At 35.6% G+C, this 18,846-nt stretch overlaps 1 protein-coding gene across 4 annotated transcripts in view; it reads right to left on the minus strand.

Annotated features, from left to right (window-relative positions):
- Positions 1–18,846, minus strand: part of LOC150080569 (PSME3-interacting protein) — a 102,201-nt gene that overhangs the window by 31,266 nt on the left and 52,089 nt on the right. For all 4 annotated transcript variants that reach the window (XM_090382054.1, XM_090382055.1, XM_090382053.1 and 1 more), the window contains 2 exons: positions 17,004–17,126; positions 3,971–4,106 (listed from right to left, as the gene is read on the minus strand). In XM_090382054.1, coding sequence (XP_090238180.1) covers positions 3,971–4,106; positions 17,004–17,126 — 259 coding nt within the window. The remainder of the gene's footprint in view (positions 1–3,970; positions 4,107–17,003; positions 17,127–18,846) is intronic.

Here is an 18,846-nt window from a genome sequence, read left to right on the forward strand (position 1 = left end):
ACTTATTGTGATGCTTGAGAGTTTATTTTATCATAATTAGTTTTATTGCAGCGCTCGCCGCACGTGCAATAAACTAATCACCAACGACCTTCACATGTATGCCGTAATAGCATCACACTTATGTGGCCGACACAGCTTCTCAAGAAATAAATTAACCAACATATGTGGCCAAGTTGGCCACATATATGCGACATAAAATAATATATATATATATTTTTTAAATATTTAAAAAAAACGACAACACTGACATTACAATATTTATTTTAGAATTACTAATCAAAATATTTCCTAAATATTTTTTGGGCCCCTGGGGAATTTTTTTCTTAAACTAGCTTAGCAGTCAACGTGTTAAAGGTAGAAGGAGGTGGTTAGCTGTTGGGTAAAATGTATGTGCTAAAATAACCACCGGTGATCCAGCAAACTCACTAATCCGGCACCCCACAGGTCCCAACGCTGTCAGATTACTGATGGTCAACCTGTACTTATCTGGGACAAGTCATCAGCTGTAATAATGATAAATGGCTGGAAGTCAAGAGAAAAATAAATTTTGGATGGATAGCATTCAGGAAATATAGTCACATACTGAGGAGCAATATCCCAATTTGTATGGCACGTAAAATAATGAACCAATGTATACTACCCACCATGACTTATGGAAGTGAAACTTGGGCTCTCACCAAAAGAAGGGAAGAGAAGCTGAGAACTACACAGCAAGGAATGGAATGAATTATATTGGGAATCAGACTGTTAGATAAGAAGAGGAACACATGGATTAGGCAGCAAACTCAAGTCAAGGACATTCTTATCAAAACTAAAGAACTAAAATGGTCTTGGGCAGGACACAGTTCAGACATGATGACAGATGGACTAAGAGAATAACAGAATGGTACCCAAGAGGAGCTAGAAGAAAACCTGGAGGACAACGACGGAGATGGACAGATGAAATTCATGAGTTTGTGGGTAGTAAATGGATGGCCATTGCACAAAACAGAAGGAACTGGAAAGTTGCTGGAGAGGCCTTCATCCTGCAGTGGACTGAAAATGGCTGATGATGAAAGACAAAAAAAAAAAAAAAAGCTTTAAATGCATTTACAAAATAAAAAGAATAAGAAGTCTTTATCTTGAAATAAGCATCAAAGTTTAAGGATATTGATCCTTCCCCTTTCTTGACTTTCCTAGTTAAGATTTAGCCCTCTAGCTAGCATGGAAATAAAAATTAAAGAGCATGCACACTGCACTGTTTATTCTATAAATTCAGCTTTTTTTGGGACAAGAAAAAGAAAAAAAAAATCCTACACTACAATTTTTTTTCTTTATTTTGATACTATGCTGGAAAATAAGAACAAATAATATATTTAGTAACAATAATATTGTTATCCAAAAAAAATTATTTCCCAACTACCTCACTTCCAATGTTCAGTGATTAATCAACTGAAAATAAGTTAGTTTGTTTTTTAATCAAAAAACATTCTTTTCCCTTCATTTCTGTGGACACTATTATTCAGTATAGGCTGACCATAATTCCTTGAGGCCAAAATGGGACGGGGAGAAGAAATGTTTGGAAAGAGAAGAAAAAAAATAAAATAAAAAAAATATTCAACAAAATGTTTTTAGGTCAGCGTGGCGGGAGACTGCACATCAGCAAATTCACACAAAGAATATTTTTCGGATGAACATATTTTGCGTAACAAATTTTGGTCTTTTAAGATCTTGTAAAACTTATTACACTCCATATTACAATTTTGCATTATAATTAACATGGCTTTCAAGGTTTCAACATTATTATTTCTGGTTTCAACATTTAACCTGGATTTCTCCTACAGCTATGCTATTCATTATGGAAAATATTCTCTCAACGAAAGCTGTACTTCCAGGCACCTCTACCTGTGATTGCATGAATGACTACTACCTACGATGGCAGCCATTCCTATGATATAATCACGATTATAGGTTATGTTGCGCCAATATGTAAGCGTTTTTTAAAGTTATTTTTTAAAAAACGGGACATATGGTCAACCTAATTCAGTAGCATTTTTGTATTGATATTTCTATAAGCTAAGTATATATTTTAGTAGTTTTCTCAGACAATGCTTGGAAGGTAGGCACCTTTATCCAAGCCTTAATAAATCTGTAAAGAAATTCAATATTTTAACTACATCACTACCATGTGACCACTTGTTCTCCAAATTCTGAATTAGTAGCATATGCAGTCATGTAAGTTCCAGTAAAGTTCAAAAATTTGTGTAATTAAATGTAAATAATAAACAATTCCAGTTAAAGATGTATTTAAAATGATATTATAGATGATGAATCATCGCTTTTAGACTATTAAATTATTAGATTATTACAAGTTACATTATTACAGAAATTTATCGCTATTGCTCTTTGAACAATTTGTCACTTCTAAGTTATTTTTGATGCCACATTACTAAAACTGCCAAGCTACACATATCTGTTTTAAATGAATTGACAAAGGAGTAACATGCTCCTTTGTCAACTCATTTAAAAAGAAATGTATTCAGACACCTCTCCATGAATGTGTATCAGCTCAGACATAGTAATATGAATCTTGTAGGTACTGATGTTTTCTGATGTATACATTTGAATGGGAGAGTGCCGAGAGCATTTCAGTGTATCATCCCAACTATTCAGTTTGGTGGAGGAAGTCTGGAGTTTCAGCTGGTTTGGCATTGATCCAACTTATCTATGTCATTGTCCTCAGGGCAATGACATTAAAAAAGTTGGAATGGCTGGGTCATAGTGCAGACCTCAACCCAACCAAACACCTGTAGGATGTATTTGAGTGCTGGAATAGGCTAGGCTGTGGCCAAAGCCTTCTTTCAAAACAGTTCTGGCAACTGCTTGGCCAGAGAAATGTATGCAAATTCTAGTCAACATTAACTAGAATGTTAGTAGAAAGCATGCCCAGGAGGATAGTCATTCAAGTGGCTCTATTACTGTATGTATTAAGTTTTTGAATAAAAGCCCTTTTTTGCATTACCTGATGTGGGGTCAAATACTTCTGGTTATACATCGTGTATATAATTTTATGGTTTACAAGTATACAGTTGAAATTTTAACATTAAATTTTTTATTTTATTCTGTAAATTTAGTATAATAAGAATGTTACACAGTAAATAAATAACAATAAGACTTATAGGGTAATTTTTTAAACATTTTAAACCTCTTTATGGTAAGCAAACAATTTAGTTTAATATCATCTGTTTATTAGCTTACTATTACTATAATGTAATACAAATCTTGAGAGCAGAACAGTGTACTATTAGTTACAGTTTGCAGCATTTTTCAATGCATTCCAAGTTCTAAAAATCCAAACAAGAAACCTAAGCAAAACAGCATTTCGGTTTGTGGACTCAAACAGTGATAAAAAGAGCTACAGAGTAACAAATCTTACTGTCAATTAGCATTAGCAGAGGCATATGATGCAAGAAAGCAAGCTTATATATGGCAGCAAAAAAAAAAAAAAAAAACCCTTCCCATTTCATCCATCCATTCACTCCAAAAGTTTGTCTAGTTCGGCCTTAAATTTATTTAAGCTGTCAACTTCCATGACAGGTGAAGTTTTTTCCAACAATCAACCACCCGCTGGCTAAAGGCAAATTTCTGCATATCTATTCTACAACTATCTTTCTTCAATTTGAACTTATGCCCCCTCAGGTGTGGAATCTGAGAAAGAGGAAGAATCTCATCATCGTTCAGCTTGCTCAAACCATTCAAGGCCTTATACACCTCAATCAGATCACCTCGCAATGTTTCATTCCGATGGATGTATTTGAGTGGGGAGAGTGCCTGGAGAGTATTTCATTAAAATTACATTGTAATATTGAATGGAATGAATATGACAATGTAATTTTAGAATGAAGTCTAAAATTTTCCAAGACATTTCTCTTTTCATAAAATAACATTGTTAAAAAAACTAAGCAAATTCCCATAACAGATATGACAATACCTTTTCCTTTTAAGGACCCCAGCCAAACGAGCCTGTTGAGATTTTTTAGACGAAGGAGGCTGTAGATTAAATAACTTCTTTTTTAATTCTTGAAGTTTAGCTTCAGCAGCAGTTTCAGACAAATGAGCCACAGCTTTGTAAGAACAGTTAAGAAAAAAATATTTTTGCCTTCTCATAAATGCAAGTAAAGATAGAATGAAGTAAACTAAATATATTTAGAAAGCTTACACACAAAGTGATGAACATATAAGGTTATTCACTATATACTGACTAATCAGAGTGAGCAACTGTTGATTCTTCCTCTGTAATATAACAGAATTATTTTACACCTAATACTTATTTAGTGAATTTTTACTATCTGGAAATTTATTTTTATCACCAAAACAAGTTAGGAAAGTGAATGAGAGGAGAGATATGGAATGCTGGAAAGGCGTTTAAAGAAAAGTAATGAGATTATAAGTGCTAATGGGCTTTTCATAGAGGTACAGAATACAGATCTGCATATTTCGAAGTTTAGAAACCCAACTTTTGTTTATATTTTATATGAAAACTCCAAACATGAAAGGTATTATAACCTATATACTACTTAGTACTGTACATGGGTTGAAGGCCAAAAAGACAGAAAATACTTGTTGACATTAGACCTGAATTTCTGTAGATGTAATTTTCTGAAATATGTGTGAAGGATGGTTGTAGCAAAAAAACAGAAGTAGACAGGAAATCTACTCATCACATTAGTCCATGAAGAGCAGTAGCCATTTAAATCGCTATTTGTCTCCAGTCTTAACCATCCTATTATTCATAATAATAAATTCCAGCTAATGCCACAATTCTCCAATTTATACAATCATCTATGTGGTGAGGAATAAAAGGCTTTACTGAAATCTAATTAGATGATGTAAAAATTATACTTAGGATCCAGTTCTTTTGTGACAACCTCATAGTAACTAATCATATTTGTGAAGCATGATCACTCTTAAACAAAACTGTGCTGTAATTGACATATGACTCTACTCCTATCAAGATGACCTTGTATTACTTCTTTAATCAATGATTCCATTATTATGTTCCCTAGAACAGAGATTAAACTGACATCTGCTACCAGATGTGTACAAATGCTTAAAAAAAATAATAATAATAACACACGCATGCATACATGCACAGAGTATTTCAATTAAAAGACACCAAGATCCATCTCACTTACTTTTAGGTTCAGGCTATTTGTTGTTTAGATCTTTTTTTTTTTTTTTTTTTATTCATATTTAGGCTGAAATTTTTAAATTTGATGTTAAAATTGGACTAAGTATTACTGTTTAAATTTTACAATTTTTAAATTAAGTTTTGCCTAATCAAACGTCTTTTTTTTTTTTTTTTTCCCCCGATGGGAAAGTTGTTCTCCCATCTTCAGTTAGATCATAACATGCCCTCTCTGTACTTCAGAAATGAATGTAAACCGATTTTATTTTAAACAAAAATAAAAACAAATAGAATGGTTGCAGCATGAGGGGGACAACATGATTACACTCATTGCCTGCTGCAAATGGCTGACAATGTGTCTAGTTATGGTGCATAGCATCATGCCAAAATCTTAATGCCAACTTAAAAGTGTCAACAATAATTTTTTGGCACTTGAATCTTTCCATTTATTCCTATTTAAAACTAAGTAAGCAGACTATGGAAAAGGAATGGTCCAATTTTGTACTCTCCTACTTGTCACAATAAAATTCTAAATTTCTTATTCATCAACATGAATTATGCATCTTTACCTTTCAATACAATTTTCTGCACATTATCCCACCTAGACATTTAATTTATCAAATTTATCAAAACTTCACTCATTTCTTTTTTTTTTTTTTGTAACAGGGATGAAACTATGTAATTAGGTATGTATTTTCCCCCTAAGCAAACTGTACAGTAACAAATTCATCTTCAAAATATCTGAAATCTCTAATTTCTTTAAATTTGATACACAGCTTACTGAGGCATTAAAATGTAAACAACTATTCACAATAAAACCAAGATAGCCTACATTTGATGTTGAAAACTAAAAAGCCAGAGATGATATTGTTAAACACAAAAGACTTTAGACTTAAAAGGCTAAAGGTGAAATGTACCTTTCTTGTAAGATTTATGTTGGACAGTAAGTTCTACCAAAAAGAAATGTATTACTTTTTTCAATAATGTCACCCCAGGAGTTGCTTAACAGAGGGAATGGCATTTTGTGATATAATTTACAGTTATCTCTATACTTAAAAATAGTACAGAATAAGCCATTAAAACGATAAGACTGCTTATCTGTTGAAATACATACGAAACCAGAGAATTGTTTGAAATATAGGAACTTATTGGGCTTACCTGTTAGTTCTAAAACAGCATAAAGATGTGGACAGTTCCAACTGCAACAAGGTACATAAAGAAATGAGTGAAAGTTCTTGGGAACCCAAAGGGGTTGAACTGGAGGGCGATTAAAAAAACAACCGATAGTAATTCGGATAATTTGGGGCAAGGTTAAGCCCAAAGTTCAGTTATGTAAAGTTACTATCTTTCAATAAATTTTACAGAGGATGTGGTGAAAATGAATAAATAACCAAAGAAATTCTAATAGAAAAATGGTATGAAAAAAAAATTAATTTAATATTTTAAAATTTAATAAAGATAATGAACAGAACTGACCTGATGAATCGTAATCATATAGAGAAACACATTAGAATGTCATTGTCATATACTTTATAGTGGTCTCAATACTAAATGAGATAACAAGAATAAGTCATTACTTTTTTTTTAATGAAAACCCCAAGCACAAGAGGTATTAGAACCTATAGTAATTAGTATGGTTGAGAAGATGAAAGAGAAGATACTTGTTGACATTAAACTTGAAATTTTGTAAATTGTAATTTTCAGGAAATAGGTTGTTCCAGAAAACAGAAAGTGAATGAATAAATGAGGAAGAAGAAAAGTTAATTCTGTGAGTTTAGAACTGGACAGTAAAAGGATGCTGATTGGTTGTGGCACGTGTTCGGACTGCATTGGAAGAGAGAGAGAGAGAGAGAGAGAGAGAGAGCAGGAATTACAGAAGCCAAATCAGAAGAACAATGCCCATGGAAGTATCTATAAATTAAATTTCTGCACTAGACAGAGTGGAGAGACAGAGATGAGTCATTAATTAACCTAACTGCCCTCATTTGAATGAAATATAGAAGCCTGAGAGAGGTTTTGGGGGCATCACCCCAGATGTGGGAAGAATATTCCATGGTAGTAAGGGCGGATTTGTGATTTGCACATAGTGAACAGCTGTTTGGAAGAAAAGTAAAGCTGAGAGCGAAAGAGAAAACCCAGTTTTTTTAGATGCAGAGGAAGCAATATTTGTAATGTGCTTATGCCAAGAGAGAGACTAGAAGTCAGGGCAATCCCCAACAGAGATATAAGATCTTGTCTAGAAATCAGTGTCATCAAAAATAAGCATAGGAACAGAAGAATCCTTTTTGTGATATAACACAGGATTGAGTTTTTTTTAGGATTGAAATCAAATAAGTCATTTTTTCCCGACTGAAAAATTACCTGGAGATCAGCATTTAAGTAATTGATAGTGGATATTCAAGAAGTTGAAGCTGTTTATGAAGGGCAAGCAAGGTTTCTCAAACTAGAAGGTGGAATACAATGTGTAATCATCAGGAGTTATTCAATGAGGGGAGTGCCAGAAGTTTATCAAACACTAACAGGGAGCTAAGTGATTTATAATAACTGAGAGTAAAGTGGAGGAGAAATTGTTGAAGTTAAACATAATGAAGGCACCTGGGGTGGATGGGATCTATCCAGTTATATTAAAGGAGGCAAAGGAAGTAAGCAAACCCTTAGCCATAATTATTAGACTTCCTTGGACTCAGGGGGAGGTCCCCATGGACTGGAGGTGTGAAAATGTATTACCAATTCACAAAGGGAGTTCAAAAGGTGACAAGTAACTACAGACCTGTTAGTTTAACTTGTGCTCCGGGAAAATAATGGAATCACTGGTTAAAGAAGCAGTGCAGGATCATCTAGACAAGACTGCAGTAATAGTTAAGACACAGCATGGGTTTGTTAAAGGAAGGTCTTGTCTGACCAATTTGATTGGATACTATGATGTGGTAACAAAGGAACTGAATGCCAAAAATAATTCTGATATCATATACTTGGATTTCAGGAAAGCTTTTGATACTGTTGCACATGGAAGACTGCTGTACAAATTGGAGAGGTATGGCATTAAGGGTAAGTTGCTACAATGGATAAAGGGATGGTTGAGTGGGAGACGACAGAGTGGTAATCAACGGACACTGCTCTTCGTGGACAAATGTTATTAGTGGAGTTCCCCAGGATTCAGTGTTAGGCCCACTGTTGTTTTGTATATTTATCAATGAAAGTATATCAGGTTTAATGTCCAAGTTTGCAGGGTTGTTAATGACAGTAAAGACAGCATGCTACTCCAACTGGATCTAGATAAGTTGGGAAAATGGGCTGAGAAGTAGCAACTGAAGTTTAACATTGACAAGTGCAAAGTACTGCATATGGGTAGCAAGAACTGAAGAGAAACACACTAACTCTGTGGTACTACACTCAGGAAAGTGGAAAGTGAAAAAGACTTGGGAGTAATTGTGTGGTCAAATATGAAGGTCGCTGAGCCGTGCAGACGGGCTGCCAGGGCAGGTCATGGAGTTTTGTCAATGATATATAGGAATTTTGCTGGCAGGGACAGAGAGGTGCTTATCCCGTTATACAAGGCAATGGTCAGGCCATACCTAGAGTACTGTGTACAGGTCTGGAGGCCTCATTTTAGGAAGGATGTACAGTTGCTAGAACGAGTACAAGGAAGGGCAACAAGATTGGTGAGAGGAACAAAGGGGGTGCCATTACCAAGAAAGGCTTAAGTTCTGCAAATTGCAGTGCCTGGAGAGTAGGCACCTGCAGTGCCTTATACACCTCAATCAGATCACCTGCGAGGTGATCTGATTGAGGTGTATAAGGCCTTGAATGGGTTGAGCAAGTTGAATGCTGATGGGATTCACATGAATCCCATCAGAGGAAACAGATGAATTTGGCAGAATGTTGTAGTGAGATTTTAAATCAGAGAAGATTGAAAAGAGGAGATTCCAAATTACTAAGTCTCTGATAGGGAATATCAGAATGGACATATGCACAAGTACATGAGGTTTTGCAGACTGTAAGTGGAAATGGACATCATTGAAATTAAAAAAAGTGTTTGAAAGGTTTAGATCTTTTCACAGATAAGTTTGTTCTATTAATTTGACAATTCATAGCGTATTCAGTAGTAAGAAAAGGTGGGGAGGACATGCTGTATGAAGTACTGAAATTTTTGGATATGGCACATACATGGAAAGAATATACCCAGCTCCTTGACATAATGTGGCCTGAACAATGCCCTCCGCACGCACGCACGCACGCACGCACGCACACAGCTTGGACTCTCGCCAGTCACTATCTGGCAGAGTAGAGGCAGCAAGATTATACACTAGCTGATCCGGAAGCCTCCCAGAGAGTTACCAACTCTGTGGTACTACACTCAGGAAAGTGAAAGACTTGGGAGTAATTGTGTAGTCAAATATGAAGGTCACTGAGCCGTGCAGACGGGCAGGTTGGCTGTTAGAGAGTCCACCAGACTGATCCAATTGGATCAGTCTGGTGGACTCTCTAACAGCCAACCTGCGAACAACACTGTTTTAGAGCCGTACCCTGAAAAGGTAAGAAAGATTGGATCACGCCATGATGTCCATCATAATGTCAAAAGACATCAATTATACTGCATTATGGAAGATATGGAGGGGGGGGGTTGCTGTAGCTTTGCTCTGGAAAACATGGGTTCCACTACTTCAAGCCTAATAAGCAAAGTGGTAGTATTGCACTGGTTGATAAGACAAAGGCGCAGCATTCCTATTGGTGTGGGTACCATACCTAGACTCCTGCTTACGTTGCTTTGCACCTGGGTGGTCACCTCCAGTATGCTAGGTAACGTATTTCAGGACTTGCACACAGAGGTTATACCCAAGGTTACTAACAGTCCCACCATTGTGAAGGTGTAAGCAGAGGATTTGGTTGTCACAGACTGATCGAACTTCACCAAAATTAGGTCTACTTGACATGAGTGTCACCTGAATATCAGTTCCATCAGCATTTTGGACTCCCAGGTAGCAATCCCAGCTTGGCAAACCTGAGAGAATGTCTGTGAAAACCTGTCTGTACACACAAGAAATGAGAGAAAATCCTTGAGAACTGATAGGGGTTGATGGGTTTTTTAATTTGGTCACTCATCCAGGTAGCAACCATTTTTTCTGTGCGTTCCATCAAATTTGACCGAGCATATGATGACTTTTGTGTAGTAAAGGGCACACCACTCGTAATGTACTCTCACTCAAACTTAGAGAATGCTTAATGCGTGCCATGCTCTCATCTCGTTCGTAGTGCTTAAGCACTCCCAGTTTCATTTCAAGCAAAATCCTTGAGTGCTTACCACCACTTCCACTAGAACTAAGAGGATGCTTACTAGTCATAAGGGTAATAATAAAAACTAAATAAGTAAAAATAAGCACAAAAGAAAAAAATATGCACTTCCAATAGATGACTAAAGGACAACCTTTAGCAAAACAAAATGAGAAAATGGTGGGCTATCGTGCTGGTCTCCCGTTTTCCATAAATATGGTTACTGCACATTATTTTAAATTTGTGTAATTTAAACATGCATAAAGTAAGAAATGATTGTATTATTATTATTATACGTATATTATGCTTTATCACAGTGCATACAGATAAAGCAAAATATGTGTCGATAACACAAACATTCCAGAAATCTGGCACTGGTCACAACCCAAGGTTACTGAATTCAAGAGTTTGTAATGTATTTATTTATTTATTTTAAATTTATTTATCTTATGAAAAGTTCTCAGTTTTGATAATTATCTGATCTGTATAATAAATACCAAGAAAAGCATTATCTATTATCTTTGATAGAGAGAGAGCTGACAGAACAAAGCAACAAAAATGGAACTTTTGTCCTCCTGGCCTCTCATTAAAGTAATACTAAATAAAATGTTAAACAATGCAGAATAAATACTTAAATTACTAATATTATTATTTGTAACCTAATCAATTTTCTTGCACTTACTTCACAAATGTTTACGGCAGCCTCAATGCTAGATCAACAAGAAAATATCATGGTAGCAACTCTAATTTTAAAAACAAAATTCTGAAAAACAGTACTACGATGTGTTGTTTTTTATTGCATGCCATGTTCATGTAACCAGGAGTGATTTTCCCAGATATGAGAGGATGCATACCAAAACATTTATGTATTTTATTTATATGTAAAATATAAGTAAAATACATAAATCTTGAAACTATTTCATTCTCATTCTTTCAGTTTCTGAAGTTGTGCAAAAGTACATTGAGCTTTTGAGTTTGTAAATAGAATTTGAGGCATCCAACATTCATGTTCATAACATTGAACATTCATAAATTGGGAGGTTACTGTATTAAGTAATTCAACTGATAAATTTTGCATTAAAGTGAAGAGAAAAAAAATGAAACAACCACAGATTTGTAATTTGAATAGTATTCAAGCAGCATGAGCAAAACAAAGATTTCTAGGAATTTTTATTTTTCATGGCATGTTTATCCTTATCAGTTTATCCTAATTATATTTGCAAAACATTTACATGAGCAATGCAATTAAAAGCACTTGTTTATGCCAACAAGCTTCATCTAGTTACACAGAGCTCACTTCTTATTACTGTAGACTTTCCTTGTGCATTGGGTAGTGAACTAAAGCATCATTTTAACATGCAGTAAACTTAGAGAAGCAAAACTGCATCATTACTATAACATCTCATATTGTGAAATCTTTCATAGTGGGTGGCTAGCTATCCTTGCACTTTAAAATAAGCAACACTTTTCAAATAGAGAAAACTGTTACTTAATCTCAGTAGAGCTGGCTGGTTATAGTAGGGTTTTAAGTGCATCAGCAATTCAGGCCATATTGCACTGCTCAGTAGGTGCCACTAACCAGACAGCACCATTGTGGGAACAGCTGCTCCCTCTTCAGTGGGTGGATAATCACCCTGTGTGAAGGGCAGACAAATTCAGATTTGGTTTGGTTTGGGTTGGTTTTTAATGGCGCATTGGCAGCTAAGGCCATAATGCGCCAAGTCAAGACAAACTCAGAAGTGAGATATTTTCACAATGAGAAAAACAAAAGGTGTATGAATTAATGTAATGTAATTCATTGCTTTAAAGGCTGTGAATTGCATTATGATAAACTGAAACGATACATTATGTTTGTTTGTTTGTGGGCTTTATGGCACAAGGGCAACACAGTTATAATGCACCTAACTATGGTAGAGTTCAATGCATGTTTTTATCAATATGAATTCCAGTTGAAGTTTAGAGTGCATTGTAGAGTTGTATCTGTTTGAGGAAAGCAAAGATTTTGTCCACATGTGGCGTAACTCCTAGGAGGTGAGCAAAACTCAGCGTTTGTCATTAAAAATGAGGCAGAGTTTGTCACTCACTGCTGTAAATGGGGGCAATCAATGAGAATATGCTGGACAGTAAGATGGGCATTGCGGTTTGTGCACTGTAGTGGGTCAGTGGCTATAAGCAGATAAAGATGCATCAGGTGTGTGTGGCCTATCTGTAATTGACCTAATACAATTTCATGTTGTTTTTATTTATACTGGATTTTCATGGTTTAAGATCTTTCTTTATACTGAGTAGCTTGTATTGGCTTGACTCTACTAGATGTGTTGCCATTGTTCAAGACATCATTTCTTTATAATGAACTTGTAGACAGATATCATTGTAGTAGAGGATTGGTCCATATGATCTGTAGCAGTTTTGGCAGCTAGATCGGTATGTTCATTTCCAGCAATTCCAGCTTGACTAGGGATCCAAAAAGAGAACTCATTGTGATTTAACTTAAGTCAGAATATTCCAGATCTGTCTAAATAAGGGGTTATCATTTTTTGCATTGTTGTATAGTGCTAATGGAGTCTGTATATACAACACTGTGCAGTATGCCTGTTATGAGTGTGTAATTTAAGGCTATGTGGATAACACAGAGTTTTGCAGTATAGCTGCTACATTCAATAGGAAGTTTCTTGGCTATGGTAATATTGAAAAATAATGTTGCTGCACCAACATGACTGTCAGTTTTAAAGCCATCTGTGTAGATTGGTGTGTACTCAGCTTGCTGAGTTCTCAATATGGCATGAATTTTCAGTATGTTCTATTCAAATAAGGTGCATTTTTCCCAAGCAAGCTGAAAATTAAATGTCGCATAGTATATGATATGTCCAAGGAGGGATTGTTTGAGAGACAGTAGGCTGTATGTTACTAAATCAAGTTGCCAGTCAGATAGCAGCGAACAAAGATGTATCCCAGTTGGTGGGTTGGTAGTGGATAAGTTCTGTTAAAGGTTCCCCCATTTGGGAAAGAAAGGTCCATTCCAAATGGGGTTGTTTGGCTGCCCTTTGAGTTTGACTGCATAGTTTGTTAAAAGTACTTGCATGGGTAGATGCAAGGTTTTGTGTGTTTCAGCATATAGGCTCTGAATGGATGATGTATGGTATGCCCCCAATGCAAGACAAAAAGCACTGTGGTGTACAGGATCAAGCCAACGTAAAGTGCTTAGTCCAGCAGAGCTATAGACTGCAGAACTGTAGTCTCTACACTATGCATTAATATGCGACCGTATTAATGCATGGTACAAATGTAGTGGTGTGTAATAGTCGGCTCCCCACGTTGAGCTGATAGCACTCTTAAAATGTTTAGCTTCTTGAGGCAAGTAAACCATAGTGCTTTTATATGTTCAAGGAAGGCAAGTTTCTGTTCAAATATCACACCAAGAAAACAGATACTAGGAACCACTGGGATGATTTGATTTTCTAGTCAAAGTTCCGGGTGTGACTGTAGGTTATGCTTCCTACAGAAGTGTATCCCAATCATTTTTTGGTGTGAGAAGCAAAATCCATTGTTTTGGGACCATTTAATTATTTTGTTGATGGCACCTTGCAGAAAACTATCTTTCTACCATTCGCATATTAGGGGAATGGCAGGAGATACTGAAGTCATTGGTGCACGGGGCAGTGGATACTGTTTGTGGTGGTCCTGTGTTATTGAATTCATTATTACATTAAACAGAGTGACACTTAGAACTGATCCTTGTGGAACACCTTCTTCCTGGATAAAATCTGAAGATAAGAGGTTATGAACTTGAAATGAGTGGTGGTGTAGGAAGTTTCTGATAAACTGTGACAAATATCCAAATAATTCCAGACAGTTTCACATTATACCGTATCTCCAAGCCATATCAAAGGCTTTATCAATGTCCTGATCAAAATGTTGACAGTGGATTTGCCTTCATGAAAGCTGTAATGCACTGGGTTTAGGAGGTCATTTCGAGCTAGAAAACAAGATAGCTGGGCATTGATAATTTTTTCCCATGACCTTGCTTGTACAGCTGGGAGTGTAATAGGTCGGTAGCATTGCAGATTTGTAGGATCTTTTCCTGGTTTTGGAAATGCCAAAACACAAGCATGTTGTAGAGAAGTAACAGTGTCTTGAGGGCCGGTTCAGTAAGTTGTGCTATCATGATATAATGTATTCCTATTCCATTTGGTTCTGCTGCACTGAGTTTGGTGGGGGTTAGAGCATGGGGTAATTCTGAAATTGTGAAAGGAAGATTGTATGTTGCACTTGATGCCAATTCAAAATTGGTTAAGTGTTTTTTCAGCTTGTGTTTTGTTGCCTGAAATTGTGGAGAATATGATGTTGTAGCTGAACTCTCCATGAACGATTTACCCAAAGTATTTGCAATCTCCTCTGGTTTTGTAATATCATAGCCATTGACAGTGAGCATAGGAAGGTTGATGTGTGGGTGTTTTGCATAGATTCATTGTATTTTTGTCAATATTGTTTGGGTTTTTGTCATTCTTGTAATTGCATCATGCCTCCCTTTTGCAGGTCTGCTTGACACATTTTGCCCTTGCCTGTTTAAAGCAGCTGAGATTCACTGCTGTTGGCAACTTCCTGAAGATGTTCCATACTCTGTTCTCTTTTTATTAGCTGCACTGCATTCATTATTCTACCACATCTTTGAGCAAGTTTATATTTTCATGGATTGTTTTGGTCTGCTGCTTGCAGTATTTGGTTAGATATATAGTCTACTGCCAAGTTTATGGATGTCTTTGGACTTGCTTTTCTTCTAGTGCTTGCTAGCTGCTTGTATACATCTCATTCAGCTTAAAATTCCATTTGGCAATTCGGTTAGAAAAGTGGGGCATGCTGATGTCAATACAGCATATCACAGGGTAATGATCGCTGTCCAGTGGATTGCTGTGAATAGTGCATTCAAATAAAGGATATACAGTTGCTGAGCATAGAGAGACATCAATAGCTGAAGTAGATCCTGTAGGAAGATGCATATAATTCACTTGGTGGCATGGTTACCTCCATTTGGATAACAATTGTTATTTGTCTTTTGAATACTTGTGCATAATGTGACTTATTAGTATTTGGGACTGGTAGGGATTTTTTTGGCCTCTGAGTAGCTTACAGTGTATTTAGTTTTGTGTTGCTGCATCTTTCTTTCATGTTTCCAAAGGCGACACCCCTTTAAAAATCCTGGATATGCTTCTCTGCAGTTAGGACAACTGGGTGTTGTGGCTGTGCAATCAGTATTGGTGTGAGCAGTGGATCCACACGTGGCATAGGCTGCTCCTCCTCTGCAGACTGTCTGTGAGTGACCAAATTTCCAGCACTTGTAGCAGCATAAGGGGTTTGGAATGTAAGCTTTAACACAGTAGTTAAGGCAACCTGATATGATCATTGTTGGGGTTGTCAAAAGTAAGGATTATGTTCTGAATGGGAACTAGAATACCGACCTTCTTTGTCATAATCTGCGTGACTTTGACGACTCCTTGATCTTGAAGTTCTTGTTTTAGCTCTCCATCGGACAAGTGGATGAGGTCTTATTTGGTGGTGACAATTTGACATGTTCAGAGAAGCATGTGGTGAAACGGTAACAGAAGTTTCCCCAAAAGATTTTAGTTTTAGTAGTTGCTCACTGTCTTTTGTTATTGTTGTTATTTGGTTTTTAGGAGCATTAGCAACTAAGGCCATATTGCTCCGGGATATGCGGTGGTCATTCCCTGACCTTTCCGCATCCTCCGTATTTGGTCACAGGCTCGAACCCCAGTCTAATCAAGAAGCGTGTGCTATGCACTGCCACTCCTGGCTACGGAGGCGCCTGCTCACTGTCAAGTGGTGGCAACTTCAACCAAGAAGTCTTCTGATCTTAAATGACAAACTGTCATGGGTTACCAATTATGCTTTTGAGGCACCTCTGCACTAGAAATGGTGAGTTTTCCAATTGATTGTTTTGAGTTGGGTGGATAATGAGGAATGTTGGAGTCTCGATTCTATCTATGTCTTTTGACTGCAACAAAATCACGCTCCACTTGTGATTTTGCCATGTGAGGGTTTCATTTATGCACCCAGTGGATTTCTGGGCTTTAGGTACCATTTGCTCCATTTTGTCCTGGATGGGAGAGCTTTTCCACTACAAAAATTACCAGCTCTGTCGTGTGGAGGCAGGAGCAGTGTCACCTTTGTGACCAAGCAGTAGTGGGTTAGTAATAAAAAATAAGAAACTAAAAGAAGAAAGAAAGGTTACTTTTCCTCCTGATCTAGTAAAGTGCTTTCTTTACTGAAGATTATTTAATTGAGTGTTAGTGTAATGCTGTAAATACTTAAGGAAACAATTTTATTTCTTCAAGAGAGTGCAAATTCACTTGTAAAGACACTTGATCACAAAATCGCTTGGCACCTGGCACTGAAAAGATACATTAAATAATGCTGGTTATAATTCAGTTGAAACAATTCACTTTACTAACTTTGCTTATTCATTCATTCATTCTCTCTCTCTCTCTCTCTCTCTCTCTCTCTCTCTCTCTCTCTCTCTCTCTCTCTCAGGAATGTGGCTAAAAGGATATTCTATATTCTTGAATTTCGTGACATTCTTCTTTCCAACGCTGCGATTCCATTTCCATTTTTGTTTTGTCTACTAGTTCCAAGAAAGCAACTTCATCATCATCTAATCCTTTGATTAAATTCTCTATAAGGTAAAGAAGGCAATTATTCTGTTTTCAGTTAAATGATATTTCCTAAGAATAATAATCTTAAGAAAATAAATATTTAATTGGTACACAGTAATTCTAAAATGTTCTGTAACGATTCCAAAATTAATCTATATTGCATAACAAATAAAAACAGAAATACCAGTAGGAAATGTGGAAAATACACGTGGAAAACATTGAAAATTAATTTCGGTTACAAAATTAATATGCTTACATTCATTGTTTTACGCATAATAATATACTGTAGACATTTTACTTTTATCATGCAACTTAGATATAAAAGTATATATACTAATCAGTATAGTTGTATATGTCAGATAAACTTTACATGTATATAAAGAAGCTAAAAACCATGTGATGAACTGTTAGAACTAAAAAGATTTTTTCTTTTTTTATTGTTACATTGTATCAATAATGAAAATTGAAAAAGATTTACTTACCTGAGCTAATGAATTAAGTTAGATGGTTATACATGTCACTGTTTAATTGTTTCTCACTATAATTTTTTTATGAACTGACTTCATAATTTCTTTTGCTCCATACTGCCTCTATTGTTTAAGTAATGAGCACAGTAATACATCCTCAATGTTTCTAAGATAGAGAATTGCACTCTACATATCATATGGTTTACTCTGGTTCTGGGAAGATTAGAGAATCATGGGAAAACAGCAGATGATCTACATCTGTGATATTTAAGTGACCAAGGGAGAAAAGGAACATGATGGTGAGACTGTTTTATATGTTTGTATAAAAAGTTCTGAGTTTTTGTATAAAAAGTTTTTCTAACTTTTTATATGTTTGTGTTTACAGGAAAGGTGGATCAATAAAGTCATATAGTACTGCCAATAGTTATTTAAGTTAATGCATGCTGTTTTATATTAAGTACACAATCAAAGGTAGAGTTAAGGATCTGCTATCATTACTGTTATGAATATACTGATCTAGAATTTTGAAATATCATTGGAATACATATTACTTCTCAAAAAGGTATTACAACACAGAATGCACACACATCTGTTGCCAAGTCAATCTAGGAAAAAATAAGTATTAAAATGCAGGACAAAGTAAGAGAAATAAGTATTACAAGGTAGGACAAAGTAGGAGAAATAAGTATTACAAGGTAGGACAAAGTAGGAGAAATAAGTATTACAAGGTAGGATAAAATAAATAGAATATGGAACAAGGTAGGTAAACAGGTAAGTACCTATTTATCCTACCTTGTTCCTTAATCTATTATTAGGTAGAATAAATAAGTACAGTAATCACTCCTGGAAAGATTACCTGCATACCTGGAAAGTGCCACACCAATTGAAATCACATTAATCAAAAATTAGTGTTCAATACAAAATAGGGCAATTGGTTCTAAGATTTCCAAGGTAAGCACTAAATTTATAAAAATGCATTTTTAAACTATTTTTTATTATAATATGAATGCAAAGGATAAAAAAAAAAAAATGTTTTCATTAGTCAAAAGTTTATTTGAAACAAAAGCATATAGATACATACATAAAAAAGGTGTGAAAAATTATATAATTTATTTTTTTGGAAAAATACTTCAATAGCGAAGTTTGAACTGCATTATTTTCCTTCTTCTCCTCCTCATATAATTTTCTGTAGCAGCTAATATCTTCCTCCAGGTTTTGATGGACTTGCTTTAATTTCAAGTGCGAAATATTTCAATATAATTATTTTTAAAGT

The sequence above is a fragment of the Mastigoproctus giganteus genome, chromosome 9 (genome assembly GCF_048544385.1).
Source record: "Mastigoproctus giganteus isolate SK-2022 chromosome 9, ASM4854438v1, whole genome shotgun sequence".
NCBI lineage: Eukaryota > Metazoa > Arthropoda > Arachnida > Uropygi > Thelyphonidae > Mastigoproctus > Mastigoproctus giganteus.